Below are 17,943 nucleotides of genomic sequence, written 5' to 3' on the forward strand. Positions count from 1 at the left end.
ACAGAGACTGTTTCTCTTTCCCTGTCTCCCATCCCCCAGATAAGCAGTTAACCAGAGAAATTCCATTTTTCTTTTGTACCCCCGTATCATCCCCAAAATGTGGACTTGGTTTCCCCTTTTCTCCCCAGCTAGAGGCTCTCTGACAGAGCCTCCTCTGATCCAAGCAAGATGCTGACCTGACATGTTCAGGAAGGACAGTTTTGTCCCTGAAGTTATAAACAGGTTTATGCAAGGATAAAGCTAGGTTATTTATACCCCACGACAAGAGATGCCCATCTCTGCAGAGGCTTGAGATGGTAGTCATTAACTTTTCCACATCACGTAACCAAAGATGCCGTGCTGTTTTAGATAATTCTGAAGTGTTGATTATGCTTTCCTCCTCTTTAAAGTCCATTCCCATTGGATTCAGACATAAGAAAAGGCAAGATTGTTTTTTTTAAAAACACGTTAATCCCCCCCCCCCCCCCCCCCCCCCCCCTTTTTAGCTGTTGCAGAGAAAAATGTGATGAAAGGTTGTTTTAATGTATTCTGGGAAGACTGGCAGAGCTGTCCTTGCAGCCCACGAGAGGGACAACCTAGTGAAAGGCATGGTAGTTATCACCTGGTAGTTGTCTGCATGTGGTAGTGGGAGCACCCTCCTTTAGGAGAGGGAATATAAGCAGACACTCTTGTCTCCCTGTGGGCTGCTGCCTGGGGTTTGGCTCACCTGTGGTCATGTTTAAAACCTAGGCCTAGCACTGGGATCAGCGTCCTGTGGGTTTATAGCAGGTGCCTCTCTCATCTACATGTCACTGAGGTCCCTGCAACCAGCGCTGGGGGAAGTACATTTTGGATGTTGTTCCACGGCTCCTGCAGCTTGCCCTCCTTCTTTCTTTTTAGTGCATGAGCTTAGCAGTATTGGACTAAAATCAGACTCATTAAAATATGGTAGCACTACTGATATTTTCAGTACAAGCAGGGTTTGCAAATAGAGCTGTGCAAATCTGACTATCTTCTGTTTGTCCAGCCCTTAAGTTTATAAGATTACTTTAAAGTGCAAGTGGATACTGGCAGATGCTCGATGTATTGCATGTCTGCCCTTATGCTGGCACACACCCTGGTCACCTCTATGTGGTCTCTTGGCAGTCAGACACTATATCTTGATGTGACAAGAGCTGGCTGCTATCTTACAGCTATAAATCTATTGGGGCTATAGTGGAAGTTTGTCGGTGCTGTGCAGGTGGTGAGTGGCTTGCTTAGCTTCTTGATGGATGATTTTTTTTTTTTTTTTTAAATTTTCCTAACACGGCTTGTATTTCTGCAGTGGTAGAGCCTGTGCTGGTCACAGTGGAGCAGCAGAGTTAACAGCGTTTATGGGACATTCTTTCCAATTGCTGTGGTCTAAACATATGTACACCAGCATTGAGTTACTTCTGCCTGGAAATAAGCCACAGAGCTATATATAAAATGTGTTTGAACTGTTGCAGTAATGTTGTTGGTATAAATAGGAGAAAGGGGTAGCACCAGGGCTTCCCTTCCTTAAAGCTGATTCAAGAAGACTTTCTGGTGCTTGATCTTCAGTAGAAAAGGCTGGGGAAGGTGACTGAAAGCAGCAATGAAATGCCATACAGCTAGCCTTCAGGGAAGAGCATAAAGTGTGAGATACGTGGGTCTGGAGCATTGACTTCCTGCTTGATGGTTGCCCAGCTCTTTTCTCTCATGGTGGAACATCTGTCAGAAACCTCACAGAGTTCAGTTTGCAGTGACCTGGTCCCTCAAAGCCACGGGGTTTGGTCTGTGGCAGTCCATTGGGTTCTTGTGACTCCAAAACTGCTGCTGAGTTTTCTTGAACTGCTTCTGGCAGACGTGTCTGTCCTCTAGCTATTAGACCTGGGTACATGTGGAGCTTTAGTTGCCATGGTCATCGTGTTGTGACATATTGTAGGGAGCAGTATTTTGAAGTGACATCATTGTGTGGCTGTGCTTCACAGGTGCATTGGGATGCTGCTGTCATCTTTTGAACCATGTGAAATGTGCATAGGACTTCTGCCAGGCAGTGCTTATAAGCAAAACAACTTCGGCAATTTCTGAGTACCTTTCTGGTTCTTTGTATGAGATTGTTTAATGCAAGTCTTTGCTTGGTCAGCTTGGCTGCCGTAGCAGATTGTGCCAATTTCTGTGGTCCTTTCTGTCACTAACAGATTTTTATCTCACCTAAAAGAAATGTAGGAAGTGACCTCTATAGAAATAGCAGAAAGTGCTGATAAGCACTGAGCAGCCAGTTTTTGTCTTTACTTGTGGCTGGTGTTGATTCCATCTTTAAACTCTAAGTGCTTGTTTGTCTTTGGCTGATTTGTAAACAGATCCTTCCACAATATTGTCTCCTAAGTGCTTTATTGCAGGTATCAACCTGCGATGTTCTAAGGACGTAAGAGAGGCAAGATTTGCAGGTAGAAGTAATGTCTTTTCTTAAACAGACCAATACAATTAGAAGAAGAGAGGCAAGATTGTGGACAGGTGGGAACATTTTCAGGGTTCAGTTTTCCATGAACAATTCTCTACAGTCATTTCTTTCTGTAATTTTTTTTTTTTTAAGAGTCCGAATCATCAGTTGCGTTCTTACAACTCTGACAGGCAATCAGCTCCATTTCGTCCAACACCTCTTCTCTGGTCGGTGATGGGAATTGCAGCCTGGCTTCATGCAGGGGTGAGAGTAAAGCATGTATCCAGCTGTTGCCCACTATCTAGCTGCCACTGCACTACAACAAGGGGTGGACAGAAACTGCATAGAAGCTTGATAGCTATCTTTTTGCTGGAGGACATGAAATACAGTTTGAGCAGCGTTCGTGTAGTGGTTCAGTACAAATGACAGTCAACAGGGATATTCTGACTCTTAAGTGTTGCTTTGCTGTTCAGTCTTACTGCTTGCCCTTCAAGTGCTTGTCTGCTTCTTATATCCTTTGTTTAAACTGCAGAAATGTACTTAGGACTAGTAGTTCAGGTATTTCTGAACTACATGTGTTGCTCAAAGTTATTTCTTACCAAGACAGATTCTGCTGAATGCTTCTGAGTAGGTGAATGCGTCTAAAACTATTGACTGGAAAATCATGCGTTGGGAGCACTGACTCTTTGCTGAAGACTGGAGTTCCATAATCTCTTTTTTTGTGTTCTGCTTTTTACAGCAGCAATTTCTGCTAAGAACTAAACATGTAAAAAACAGAAGTACTTTGTGAAGTGTTGAAGGGACAGGAATTGGTTGTGTGCCTGGATCTAGGGCTTTCTGAATTTCCAAACAAGGGCAGTAAAGAAATGGTGGTAGTTGTAATGGTTTGCTTTTCTTGAAGTATGGCAGGAGCTAGGTGGTAACAAAAAGAGGTTTTTAAGCCTGTGGATAAAAATTGCTTCCTCTGAGTGTGATTTTACTTCCTCAGTTCTCACATTTGGTAATTCTACCAGTTACCCATGCTCCTGAGCCTAAATGTAGGCTAGAGGAGACCTGCTTTTCCAGTGTTACTCCCCCTGTTTCAGGGTTTTAAGTCACTTAGATGGCAGTCTGCTCCCTTTTACAAACCTTTAACAGTCACCTTTAACAAACTCCTCAAATAAGTCAGCTTATGTTGGACTATTGTACCTCTCATTTACAGACTTTGTTTCCTTCAGGAAAAGAAACTGAAAAGGTGCTTGGGAAAAATCACAGGAAGTGATTTAAGGGCAAAGTATGTGAAGAAGGAAAGTGGGCTGAATGAATGATCTAATGAGCTTGTTTAGGATTGCTTTGTAGTTGTCTTTATAACCTTTTGTGTCTCTGTGTGGTTTATTGTGTAGTGGTGGTTTCCTCTGTATGTGTGTGAAGCAGAGAGGATCGGTGGTGTTTCTTGTTGCTGATTTGCAGGGGGGAGGTCTTTGGGGTGCTGGGTCTAGGCCATAAAACTTGCAAGAAATTTTAACTGTTTGGAAAAGACTAAACCAAGTTCTACATCTGGGATAGCCGTGACTGTGAACGATGATTGCCTCCCCTGTAGTACCAGTTTGCGTCTTTGAAGCAGAAAGATGGCCCAGCGGTGCGTACCTGAGTGAGCACATGAGGGCTTGCTGGATTTGTCCGTGCCGGTGGCTGAGCAGCAGGTGCGGTGATGGGGACACTGTATTACTGGTGAAGGACTTTCCAGCTGTACTGGAACAGGAGGAGGTGGCAGCAGGGTTGTTGAGGAGGCAATGGAGATCAGTGCTTGTACTGTCCTCTTAAGTTTGTTTTCTCAGTCTTTGGCCTGTGTTCCTCTGTATTGCTTCTCCTGGAGGACATGGTCTCCTTTCTGGCTGACAAGAGAAATCTCTTGGGTGGCAAATATGCACGTTGACTGACAGATGCGAAGAGCTTCTTAATTCTAGGATGCATGAAGGGCAGATGATGATAAAGGCTTTTCTGTAAGAAGCTTATTCCTCAGGGCAGAGGGCAGGGAGGAGTGCAGGAAGGGATTGCCAAGAGCTAGACAGTGAGTGGTGGCTGGGAATGGGCAGGAAGCTTGGGTGGCTCCTTCTGTATATCCTGATTGGTTTTGGGGAAAAAAGAAATCTCTCATGCTTTCCTTTGATTAATTTTTAAGCATTCTTTAAAAATATTGTCCCTAGCTTCAAGCAGGAGTGAGATACAGCAATGGTGCAGCATGGTCCATGCAGTAAATAGCTGCAGGAATTTGGGAGGGAGGTGAGGTTATTCCCAGATCTGCTGCTAATTTGTTGCATGACCATGATCCAGACATTTTACCTCAGTGTTTCTGTTTTTTGCCACCTAGTCCTCTTATATCTGGTTATAGATTGCAAGCTGTGTGAGAGTACATGTTGCTACCTGCTGTAAGCACAGGAGGCCGTCACATTCGTTGGGACTTCTTGCAAGTACTGTGAAACAAATACTAAATAGTCCGGGCAATGTTTAGGGGAAGATTGAATACTAATCTCTTTACCACTTGCCTCCTTCTGTAGGGGTGTTGTCTGTGTGATAAATGCTGTGTATTCGCTCTGTCCCTCCTGTTGTATTTATTCCGATCTTAGCATCTTTTAAATTGCTGATAAGTGTTTTTTAAATATTATTTACATTGGCTTACAACAAAACCATTTTCTAATCCCCTGTGGATGCAAGTATGTACTTTCCCCCATAGCATCACTGCAGTCTTAGGGAGGTGCATGCGTGGGACGACAAGGTGTCTAGTCCTGGAGTGGTTCAGGTGTTACAGGCAGGAGCCTTCAGGCACCAGGAGAGGTGAGCTCTGTGACCTCCTGTGGAGGGGACAGATACCTGCTCTGTGCAAGAAATCCGGGCATAAAAAGGTGAGACTTTTACATACAGAGAGTCTCTTTAAATCTTTCCCTGGGACTTAAACACACAGCTGTTCCCTTCTCCAAAAACCTGTGTGGTTGCCTTCATGGCAATGACGGCTGGGTAGGTGGGGACAAGATCTAGAGACACAATTTAGAAGTGGCAGTTGATGACTTCTAGGACAGAACTGCTGTGCAAATCAATGGTGAAGGATAAAAATAGATTGATTTGGCATGGGGTGTTATGCGTGAATAAAGGAATCACAAAAGAATTATGAGTGTCACCTCAGGCAGGCTGATCAAAAGGCTTTTCTTCACCCTGCATAGCTCTAGCTTGTGTGTTTCTACTCCTGGACTCAAGGTCAACCACCAGGTTCTCCCCCAGGCCTTGTCAAACAGGCCACTGATCTGTTTATGCCAAAAATAAGCTCCAGTGAGAAGAAATGAAGGGAAGGGGATTGTAACGTGGTGCTTTTCTTGAAGCACTGAGATGTGGCTTTCCTTCTCCGGCTCCCCTCGGCAGGGTTAAGTGTGGGGAAGGCTTTCTGTGCCCTCTCTTTCCGTCTATCTTCCCCATGTCCAAGTTTAGTTTGAACGTATGTGTTGTTTATAAAGTTCAGCAGGAGGTGATTTAGGACGGAGCTCCTTGCCACAGCGGTATTGGTATTAGAAAAGCTGTGTTATGGCCTGTGTGTTTGACTTCTCCGGAGTTAGGAGATATGCAGAGCTGCCACGGTTTCCTTGGAGTGGGTGCCCATCTCTGACATGAAGCTGTGGCCTTTTAACCATCGGCTGTTTGTATTTAGGAGCAGGCCCAGCTCAGGGCTGGGGCTGTGGGGAGGGACTTTGGCAGAGCTGCAGAGGGAGCAGCCTTGCCAGCCCGTGCCCACATCCCTGTTTGGCTCTTTTCCTTGTTCTTGTCTCTTGCTTCTCGTGAGTGCTAAAGCCTGGGTGAAACAGAGGGGAAAGAGCCTTTCCTATCTGGGAAGTGATGATTAACGATGATAAACAGTGACCCTTACGCTGAGAGAACCGTTTGTTCCTGCTTGATTTCAAACCCTTATATGAGTAACTGAAACGCTGCCCAAGGGAGCTGTATTTACTTTTTTTTTTTTTTTACTTCTCACTGAAGCACTTTCTTTGCCTATATTCAGGCCCAGTGCATGGATTTGGAGGAGACCAATATATAACACTGCCAGAGAGTCAGTAGTTGCTCCCTTTGGTCTCTACTGTTGGGACAGATTGGTGGGGGAGTGTTGCAAGTCCTCGCTTGTACCTAATCCTCTTACAGATAGTTCTCCGTGCAGGGGAAGGTGAATTAGTTCCTTTTTCTACTACAAAGAAGGAATCACTTGACAAATTGCCTATGTGGGAGGGCAAAAGCACCCCCTGCATAAAATCTGGTATCTTGCCTGCTCTCTTTCCTTATGAAAAAGTAACGCATGTTTGCAAATTGGAAAAAATCTGTTCCTTGTGAAGAAGTGTTCCTGCACTATTCCAGGTCCTGAGAGCTCAAGGAATGGCTTCTTTGAAGCCTGCCCACACAGGATGCTTCTTTCTGTTGTGTCCCATAGGGCTTGCCTGCCCATGGAGCTGGTCCGATTGACTCCATGTGCAGACGCTTAGTCTGGAATAAATCAGGATTGACTCTTTATGTGCCAACAAACCTGTAGCCTGTTTGATGTTGCTTTTTCTTTTTTAAAGTATACACTCATCACACAATCTTCACAAACTTTGCTTGCATCAACAAAAAGAATTCCCTGCACCAAAGTCAAAATAGCATCATCACAACACCGACAAAAGTGGACAATTTACACATACTCCACCCCTTATCCCTTCACCATATTTGTATCTCTGAAGATGAGATATTCTGAAGGTTTTGGAAATCTCATGAAAATCTGAGTTGGGCCTGCTTTTGCGGTAAGAATGATGGTTGAATGGGAGAAGGAGGAGATGTTGCTGCTTGCTAGGTCTTTAGCCTGGGTTGATAACGTTACATGTGCCTTTCTTCATCCCTGCAATATTTTAGAAGAAATTGGACCTTGGTGTGGGGGTGGGGAAGAGAAAGTTGGGGGATAAGGCTAGTGTTAAGTGAAGAAACAGAAGGTAATTATTTAATGATGTCTAGGTCATGCTTCAGAAGCTGGTAGGAAATTAACCCTCTATGTATCCTCTTTTGCAGGCCACAGGGACACTTGCAGATGTGTGCTGCTGTCAGTTCTGAGTTCCCTCACTATGGTTCCTGGTAGAGGTGCTTTTAATAGCTTCCCACCCGCTTCCCTGGGGCTATGCAATGGTATTTATGGCCTCCCTGGGGCTGCCTTACTCCAGGTGCATGGAGAAGAAGGCAGAGTGCAGATTCAGCACGTAGCCCCCGACAGCTGGGGCTGATGGGACAGGAATGCAGTCCTGACAGCTGGAATCAGACTGAAAGCACGGTGGGGAGGCCAGGAGGGGAGAGCAGGCAAGAGAGGCTGTGTGGAGAGATGGACAAACGCATGCACGCTGTGTGCAGGCGCATGTGGAAAGACAGCCTGCAGGGACCCTGGGTTGCTCACATTCCCTTTCTTCCACCTCCATCCCCATTTTGTTCCCTGTTCTCTCAACTGCCTGGATCATTTTTAATAAATGTGTGTGCACACCCCTGCACAACCATTGTAGTGACACCTGGCAGAGCCATTAGAGCTGGGGCTCAGCATTTCCATTAGAACTTCCCCCTTCCACTTTTATGCAGGTTTATGAATGTAATGTAATGCTTCCCATAACTCAGTGATTCAAAGCCTTTGGACAAGTTGGTTTCTACCTTTGCCACTCTTGTGCCAAGGTGTGTCAGTCATAATTTGTGTTGTGGGAGATCGTTCCCTGATGTTCTTAAAGTGGTTATCTTGAAATCCAGTTGCCGAGAATTGGCAACTGCTTGTTGCAGATGATGATGTTCTGGTCAGGTGTGTGGTTTTTTTTTTTAAATTGATTAAACTGTGAGGACCTGTTCAGTAGTCAGACATAGCTCTGAATCCTTTCACCCCATGAATGCTGCTTCAAGTTGAGCATTGGCTGGAAACACCTTGAAACATTGCAACAAGTCTTTTTGGTGGATTGCATGAAACCAGTTTGATGGTCTTTGAGTAGTTCCTAGAGGGTCAGTTAGGCAATTGGTATGAGTCTGCAATAGCAGCAGTGAGCAAGGCTTGTGAAACTTCCTGCAAGAGACATGGAGGCTGCTCTGTCAAGGCGGAGGTGTCCTGAATTGGTTGTGTGTTGGAGCTCACCTTACTCCTGTTGCTTTTGCAGGTGGAATATTTTCAGTCTCCAGGCTTGTCAAGACAGTACTTTTTACTTGCAGTGGATGCTGAGGGACAGAAGGCTCAGGCTGGAGAGGAGGGACAGGATAGAAAAGCCTCTTAAAAAAAAAAAAAAAAAAATTAAAAAAAATTTTTTAAAGTGTATATTCTATGTGCACATACAAAACCAGGGGGAGGCATTAGGCAGGTGAGGAACAGAAACCAACTGTGAAGCTGGGTGGTTTTGTTGTTTGTGTGCTCTTGTAAGTCAAACATCCCCTGCAGTTAATTCCATCCTCCAGCCTTCAGCCAGACCAACAACAAAAACCCCAACTCCTGAAAAAACAAACAGGCAGAGGAACCTGGGGCAAAGCCAGGCCTTTTCATGTCAAGCTCAAGTGCAAAATGAATATTTCACAGCTGTACTATAAAGCCCTGAAATGAAGGCTTTGCAGTGGAAATGCTGACAGCCCCTTAAGTAGAATAGTATACTGTAATTAGTGTTCTGGGTTTAATGTGCCAAAAGAAGCACAGCAGAGCTAAATGTAAAACTTCAAGCCTTTGTTCTTCTGCAGCAGTAAGAGCAGATCAGACAGTGTGTTCAGATGGTGGATTAGAGCCTACAACGTGTGCAGTGATCCCTGGAGGTTAAACGTGCTTTTTTGCAGTGGGGCTCAGGGGCGGCAGGAGAGATGTACGAACAGGGCCAGCTGTGAGATTTGGCGCTCTGTATCAAATTTCACTTATGTAAGAAATAGACAGCTATTTCTTAAATGCTGACGCTGACAATGTACAGCTACGATGCATTTTCACGTATTGGATGCCAGAGTGCATTGATACAACTTTGCTGTGTTGCAGCACGGAAAACATGTTGGAGTGTGTGCAGCGGTGCTGAAAACTCTGGGAGCGGAATATAGGGAGACGGATGTGAAAAGCACAGTGCTGTTGTGAAACTTGGGCCTGATTTTGGAGCTCCCTGTGTCAGTGTATTGCCAGGACTGAAGAGTATTGGGGTCTCAAGATGAGCCCTAAAAGCATTTTTTTTAAGGCAAAAGAACAGATGATTATGTAGCCACTCTGCAGACAAGGTGGTAACTGATTACTTGATGTGCTAGGGAAGGCTTTCCAAAGGAACCCAAGTATCTCTGGGATTTCTGTGTCCGCCACTTTCTCAGGAATGTGTGCCTTTGCACATACATTATTAATATGCCCACATTCAGGCAGGAGAGGGATGAAGGCAGGCACATTGTGCAGTGAATGATAGATGAACTCTGATGGATGTTGTCTTTTCGTGCTGACTCGATGCTGCTAGTTAATTAAATGGATTCAAACGTTAACTGTGTTATACACAGGCCCATGGGAAGGCTTTTAAAATAGAACTTGTCTGCACGTGGACATTTATTGAAGTAGCCATTCTGGAGTGGAATGGAATAATTGTGCTGCAAGAACTCCCTCTGAGGATGCTCTTGTTCGTGAATAAGTGCTCACAAAGGCATGGAGAGGAAGGGGGAAGTTGAAATCAAACTGTTGATTCCAGAATAGGATTTCCCTTTCCATAGGGGAGCAGAGAGGAGAGAATGGGGGATGAGTTTCCAAGTGCAACGCAGCAGGAGTTCTTATCCGTGACTTTGTTGAGCAGGGTGACCTCTTCACTGCTGTCAGTGAGTGATCTTAGATGTCAAAAAGGCAGATCGAGTGTAAGGTATTAATGGGAAAAAAGAATGGAGAACAAATTAGAAGACTATATTATTCTGCTCTGTAAACACTTGCTGTGACCACACCCTGAAAGCTGTATGTAGTCTTGGTGTTTCCTCTTTCATCTCAGGAAGGATATAGTGGACCTGGAAGGTGGTTCACAGGAGAGCATCAGAGCTGATCAAAGATGTGAAATGGCTTTCAAGAGAGCCATGAACTGAGTAAGTGAAGACTCTTGTACTTGGAACACAGATGACTTAGGGGTGATAGCATAGCTCCTTACAAAATCATGAGCCACCTAAAGATGATAGGTGGGGATTGACTATTCTTTCTCTCTTCCTGTATAAGAATTAAGGCACATCAAATGAAAGTAACAGAAGTCAGGTTTAAAACAAACAATGAAAGATGGTTCTTTTTACAACATGTACCAGACTGGTGGAATTCCTTGCCAAAAGATGCTGTGAATGCCAAGCTTTTAAAGACATAGTGGATAAGCTCATGGTAGAGAACTCTGCTGAAATAGGTTAAAAACTGCAAATATCTATTTTGAGACTGGGAGATTGACAGGAGGTGAGAAAGAATCAAATTTGCTTTCCCTGCTCTTAAACTTTATCCATACATTTGTTTATGATACTGTTCTTCCTGGCTTTTATCCTTCACTTATGGCTGCAAATGGAAACAGGAACCAGGGCTAGATACTGTCTGATCCAAGACGGCCAATCTCATGAAGTCTGGAACAGACACATCTGCTTGCTGGACATGGTTTTCCCAGGCTGTAGCCTCCTGCCTAATGCCATAGGTACTGGGACATAGGGGCAGCCCTGTACAGTAACACCAGTTTTCTCTCCTCAGTGGTCTTTTTGAGCACTGGAGAGTTGCATGTATTCTCTCAAATGCTTTGCTTCTTTATTTCCATGCTTAAATATATTGCCTTTATAGAGAATGATGAGTTTTTGGGACCAGAAGAGAATGTGGGTAGTATTAGAAGTCAGGAGGTGGAGTCAGAAAACTCTTTAGTTTCTTGAGCTTGAGTATGGGGAAGAGGGGCTGAAATACTACTTAACTCCTGCTTAGTCTTTTGCTGGCCTGGGGAGGGTGATGGGGTAAGTAGCAGCATCATGCAGCCTACAGTTGAAACTCTTTGAGGGATGCCTGGTGTTAAAAATGGCTTTCCCTTGAAGTTTTCTGTTCCTTTCTTTCCTTAAGGTGAAGCCATACTGCAGAAGTCTGCTGGTGGGCAGGCAGGCATAGACACAGGAGCTCCTACCCAGCAGCGGTGGCTCAGTAGTAAAACAGTGCAGCTGGAGGGAGAGTGCCTGTGAGCTCAGGTCAGGCAGGACTGTCACTGTGACTAGGTTGTCCCCTTTGGCACCCATTTTGGTGGAAATTATTACTGTGCTGGGTGTGTTTACTGTTGCTTTCTAACAGCGTGCTGCTGAGATGTGCAGGCCACAGTGTTTGCCTCCTGTACCTCCTGTGTGGCTTTGCAGTGTAGGCAGTCCCAAAGGGACGCAAACAATTGGAAGGAGGAGAGTGTTTGCAGGGGGCTGAAGTTGGGCTGATCCTTCAAGGATTTCTGTGTTGTCCCTTTAGCATGTGGAAACAATTGCTTGTGGTAACTTCCTCAAAACAACAGAAAGAGCTCGCCCAAGTATGAAACTCGCTCTCTGGGAGCTGGGAGCAGCTGGTCATGCATCTTGTTTCCTGAAAAGACAAACAAGGCTGTCCAGGGCTGTTTAGACCAGGCTTTCTGAAAGGATTATCTGCACCTCAGTAGCAAGGCAGAGGTGGCATGGCTTTGTCATGCAAGCGTGGGCTTTCCCCTAGTGCTGCATGGGACCGTGCCGAGGCAAGCAAGGGCTGCTCTCAGACGTGCCCTTGGACTTCCAGGTGGGATTGGGCTGCAGCAAGGCCCCTCTCCCTGGGAAGGCCTGGCTGCTGTGAATGCCACCTGTCAGTACCTCGAGTCTTGCAATTCAGGACTCTGCTGGTCTGGTGCTACCAGGTGTGGGAACTATCTGATGATCTTGGGATCTGACGCGGAAGGAACAGGGTAAGCGATCTGTTTAGGCACTAAAATTTCTTTAAACGTTTGTGCAACTCTGAGCAGCCCAATTCAGATTTAAGCCTGTAAAATGGGTGAATATCGGGTTTTGCAAGACAGGTGTTAGCTGCACAGCTGATTCTGGTTTTGGTGCCTAAGAGTGTGTATTGAGCCTCCAAATTTGAAAAAAATTGACCTTAAAGGAATGGAGATGGGGTGGTTACAGGTAGCACAGAGCACAGTGGCAATGCAAAGTGAGCTGTAGAAACACGTTGTGTGTAGATCAATTTGATAACACTGGCAAATTGCGTAGAGAACCTTGATTGAAAGGGCCAAGTACTATTAATAGAAGCCTCAAGATGAAGTAACAAATGTGGGTAGCGAGCCTTCTCTCTGCGCCTCTAATTTAGGCGTACAAAATGACAGGTTTAATCTTGCAGTTGCTTCCGGCCTTGGCTGAAGGTGATGAGGTGGTCCATTGATTGCCTGTGAAGGCCTGAGCAAGCAGTGACATGTCTGACGACTGGGGGAAGCAAACTGGGCCAACACAGGAGCTATTGGTAATGAACACGGTGTCTCAGATCTGCAGGGTGACTCTCCAGGTCCTGTGGTTAGCTCAGGTCGGACTTGGAAGGGTGTGTTGCTGATTGGGATGTGCTGAAGGTACAACCTGGGAGACTTGTATGAATGGCAGTGGTTATGGCTGTGTAGGACTGGGAGACTGCACTTGCTACACGAGGAAGTGGGTTCCTACCTTGTTGTAAGTCATAATTTCAGAGGTGGGATTATGGCAGACCTGTATCGGCAAATTTGCCCTTTGCTGACAAATCTTAATTCCAGATTAGGAAGTTAAAGTTGGTGTACTCCTGCCCTAATTAACTATATTAATAATGTCTTTGTTTTAGCTGGCAAATTGAGAGGAATCCAATTTATATGGTGTTGTTGTTGCCTATTGTTTTTTCTCTCTGAAATGTTTTTCATTCTTCTGTCAAGTTTTGTGACAAGTGACTGACTATCTCTTGCTCTTATGTCACCTAGTCTGGAGGTTGGTCATGGGGATAAAGCTGTGGTGTATTGTGGGCAGGGTGGTGCGAGTAGAGCTCACAAGTGTTGTAAGACCAAATTTTAAACTTGTGTGTACTCCCTTTTGAAGCAAGTTCTTTTTAATACTCAGGGATTACCATGCAGAGGTGTTGTAAGAGCATCCATTGGATAGGCTCATGGGGTTGCCTTTCAGATTCTTTGCATTAGGAAGGTTTTAAAGCTAAGACTAGGAGCAAAAGAGAGAAAGTCTTTTTCAGAAAGTTAGTTATGAGTCTCTGGACACGGGCGTCTGTTTCTGTGGCACTAGGTCTATCAATACAGGGGGTATGGCCTTCATAGTTGTTGTCTTTTTCTGATGGAATGAATGATCTGTTGGAGGCCAGAAGATGCTCACTGGCAGTAGAATAACTGGACCCGAAGACTGAGCTACTCCTTTTGTGTCAAGCTGTGTGCTGACCATAGGAGAAAGGTAGACTTTCCACCTCCTGACATTGCTACAAATAGTCTATTGGCAGAGCAGCATGGGCCTCCACAGACCCTAGGGTGAGAGAGGAAGCTGGAGCAAGTGTGACATTTTGCTGTTGGTGGGGCGAGAGTGCCAAGATGAATCAGTTAGTGCTCTTGTTCGGTTTCTCTCCCCCTTAAAGACTAGGAGGGGGCAGATTTTTCCACACCACCAAGTACAGGGTCGGTTTTGGAGGTACAGCTGGATTGATGTAGTTGCCAGGGAAAGGGGACAGTTTGTATTTCCCCTGGCTTTGAGGTCCCTGTGGCTTTCTGAGGCTGGCAAACAGAAAACAAAAACTACAACATGGTTTTCTGCTGGTTTGGCCTGTTGGGCAGGCAGTTGCCATGCCAGTGCTGGTGCAAGGGAGATGGCAGGGGTGTCACGGGGATGAGTGGGATGGGGGAAGAAGGAACTGTCCCCTCCAGAGAACGCAGCTGTAAGATCAGCTCAGCTGTGACGTAAGACTGCACACTGAGAGGCTCAATATACATCCTTGCAGAGCAAAAATGTACTTGTTGGTGAAAGTAGGTTACTGAATTGCTGCTGAATAGCTGCACAGCCAAGGTCAAATAGTGCCTTTCAGGATAGTTGTAATTACAGCCAGCCTGAGCTAAAGCCTGTGCTGAGCAGCGTAAGCACAGCATTGCTAAATTGATGTTTGCTGACAGCATCAAGTAATTGGTGCCTTATCTAGATTGGAGCACTTGAATGGCACGTCTCTTCCACTTCCTCCTCCGCTGTCAAGAATGTGGTTTCTATAGGAATTTAAACTCTCTTGGTTTGATAGGTCGGGAACTGCTGATATGAGTGGGAATCTGAGCGGTAGAAGCATTGGGTTCTTCTTTCTGTGCCTTTGTGAGGCTGCTTTAAAAATAAATGTGTTTTCAAGTCTTGTTAACAAGCCTGCAAGAGTAGATATCCTCCTAGCCTCCCTCACTCCTTTCCCCCCCACAACATTTTTGTTCCAACATTAAGCTGGAACAAAACTATTTCCTTTCTTTACCAGTGGATTTGTAAATGGATTTTTAATTGTATGTTCTTATACTAAACAAAAATCCAGTGGAGTTCTGTAAAAGCCATATTTCCAGAGATACTAATTTTGCAAGGGAAGGGGACAATTTGGTGTTCTCTCGTACTGTCTCAAACTGTCTGGGGTATATTATTACTAAAAGGGAAAAAAAGACCAAGTTGTTCCAAAGACTGGGATATGAAATCTTCTACTTTCCGTGTCACTGGTTTGAAGGCAGGCCAAATTTGAACTAGCTAAAGCACGGACAGCTCACTTTAAGCGGTGGCACCTCAGCCCTCCTTTACCTGTTGAAGCAAGGTGGTTCTCTGTGGGGGGTTACTTCTGTCACTGTCTCTAGTAACCTGGGCCATGAGCTCAGTGAGACCTTGTTTCTTCACCCTGCAGCTGAACTCCTCAGGTCTGGTAAGCTGTGTGGTCAGGGTGGCGTGGGGAACCTGCCCTGCCCCTGCCTTTTGTGCACCATCTTGGTATAAATACAAGATGTTCGTCTTCAGGGCAGCTATTAGAGATACTAGTAATTATTACAATAGTAACTTCTTATGCCGCGTCCATGCCCTTAAGGCCTTAACCAAATATAACTTAGATGATGATAATTAAAAGCAGAAGACCGTGACCCAGTAAAATCCATGAGTTTGGCAAGGACAGCAATGCTGAGGAGGAATGTATGCATCAAATATGTAATAAATAAAATCAAGCTGTGCAAATGTAAAGGAAAGAGAATAATTTTGTGTCGGTCAAAACAACCCCAGGGCTGAGAACTGGTTTGTGCTCAGAGGTTGAGTCCTTTCATGCTACAGACCAGATTTTGTGCAGTGTAATCCCACGGCAACCTTTTGCTTTGGGATAATTGCTAAATTCTGATGCTTTCTCTGCCGGGGGGTGCTTCCCAAAATATTGTGTTGTGTCTGTCTGTCTCCCTCCTTTCCCCTTTTGTTTTTGCTTTTCCCATCTTCTTGCCACAGAGGCTTGGCTATGAATCTTTGTATCTTCCAAGTAGCTCTTCCCAGTTGCATTTCTTTTCTTTTCCCCAAAATAGTTGAGATCTTTGCTCAGGGGGGAAAGCAGGCATTTTGGATTACTGTCTCTTGCATGGCTCATTGGTTTTTGGGCTTGTGAACCCAGTCATGTAAGCTGTTCTATCTCTTGAGATTCTTGGGGAGGGATGCCCTAGTCCAGCAGATGTGATTTCCAGTTCAAGCGCTGTGGGAAAAGTTGACTATTCAGTTCCTAGGAATATGGGGCTGGGACCAGGCTGAACCACATACCACTGGATGGAGGAGATAAAGAGAATGGGTCAACCTGGAAACAATTTTTGGGAAAGAGCTCTGGAGAAAGTGGTTTGCTGCTCTTGCTGGGAGGATGGGAATCAGTGGGCATCCCAGTGAATGTGCATCCCAGCTTCTCACCAGTGCTATCTGCTGCTTGCAATCCTCTGTCTTTGCAATGCTCTGGCACAGACAACTCCTCTGTACCCCAGCAGTATTTCACTGTGCCTGTGTTGAAAACTGAGTAGGGTTGCTTCTGTACCTGGGTGCTTGTCAGTGAATTTTTAGGAGCTGTGATTCTCAGTGCCAGTGTGAACCAGACCATCGGCATCTGTGTATGGGTCCATTTGAACTGCACTCATATTTCATAATACTTCTTGTTTTCTTTTTCATATGCACTAGGTGACTTTGGAGAAGGTGTTGGGGATAACTGTCTCGGGAGGCAGAGGATTAGCCTGCGACCCCAGAACTGGCCTCGTTGCTTATCCAGCAGGGTGAGTCACTAACCACATTCTTCAAAGCTAAGATAAACCAGAACTGACGTGTCAACGTAAAGATTCAGGGTGTTTCCACTATGGTCTTCTATACGGAGGCTATTTACCATTCCTTAGTCTTTTAACACTGGAGAATGATGAGACTCAGCACTGTTAGTGTAATTGGCAAGGGAGAGGGATTACATTTTACCTGTCAAGTTTTAACGGGATCCCTTTTAATGGAACCCCTCTCCCTCCTCTTCCTCTAAGCTGGGTGTTAAATTGTGGGCTTTTTAACTATGCTCTGTAGTGTGGTGAACTTGCACATAACTCCATGCGATGCTCAAGCCAGTGAGTACCTAATGGAGCAGGTGATGCTTTCAATGAATTGACAAAAGCCTTCTTGTATATGCCCTGCAATTTTTGACTTACCATGTTCCTCATCCAAATGCAGAGGAAGGTTTCAGGCTGACAGCACCTTGCACATGGGTTCTCTGGAGTGCAACATATCTGTCAACCGCGCTCTAAGTCCAAATAGAGATATCCAGAAGGAGACTTTGATGGACAGAAAAAGGGCTACCTAGAGGGAGATAGCTGAGTGCTGGAGAGGTGGCTTTGTGAGTTGCACGTTTAGCAAAATCATAGACATCTGGGGCCAGATCCTGATCTTGCTGAAGGTGGAGGTCACCCACAGGGCACGTGTCCATGGAGGACAGAGCATGTCATTGTTGCTGATCTGTGGGATGGGACTTGTCTGAAAGAACGAAGCCCCTGAAAATTTTTAAAGGGACCGTGAAAGAGGCAGGTAGAGGTCTCATAATAGATGGCATTTTGAAAAGCTGGGGAGGAAAACCATTTTCCTCCAAGCCACTGGAGGAGGAGGAGGAAAATGGCTCCTTCAGCCAAGCCAGTGGAAGCATGGCTGTTGAGATGGGGTATATCTATGACTTAGATGAAAAGATATGATACTGTAGTGGGAATAGATTGGGAAGACAGAAGAGTGACTTCAGGAAAAGCCTTCACTGCCTAGTGTAGCACTATGTGGGGATACTCCAGCTGGCTGGGTTGCAGAAGTCTGTATGAGCTTAGCTTTTCCTCTGAGTTAGTTTATTCTGCTGGTCAGCAAGCTAAAGGAGAAGAGTAAGGGCAATATCTCCAAGTGGTGTTGCGTAGGCATACTCTTAAGACATTAAAGCTGGAATTAGAAGAAAGGAACTTCCACAACAATTATAGATGACATTTTCAAGTGTACAAGAAACAGGCTAGCAACACTTAAGGATTTTGTGTTTGTGGCCAAAATGAGAGATGGGG

At 45.2% G+C, this 17,943-nt stretch overlaps 1 protein-coding gene across 4 annotated transcripts in view; it reads left to right on the forward strand.

The window, feature by feature from the left end:
* Positions 1-17,943, forward strand: part of MAPKBP1 (mitogen-activated protein kinase binding protein 1) — a 102,970-nt gene that overhangs the window by 13,649 nt on the left and 71,378 nt on the right. For all 4 annotated transcript variants that reach the window (XM_075502771.1, XM_075502773.1, XM_075502774.1 and 1 more), the window contains exon 3: positions 16,562-16,653. In XM_075502771.1, the coding sequence (XP_075358886.1) occupies positions 16,562-16,653 (92 nt within the window). The remainder of the gene's footprint in view (positions 1-16,561; positions 16,654-17,943) is intronic.

This window comes from Mycteria americana, chromosome 5 (assembly GCF_035582795.1).
Source record: "Mycteria americana isolate JAX WOST 10 ecotype Jacksonville Zoo and Gardens chromosome 5, USCA_MyAme_1.0, whole genome shotgun sequence".
Lineage (NCBI taxonomy): Eukaryota > Metazoa > Chordata > Aves > Ciconiiformes > Ciconiidae > Mycteria > Mycteria americana.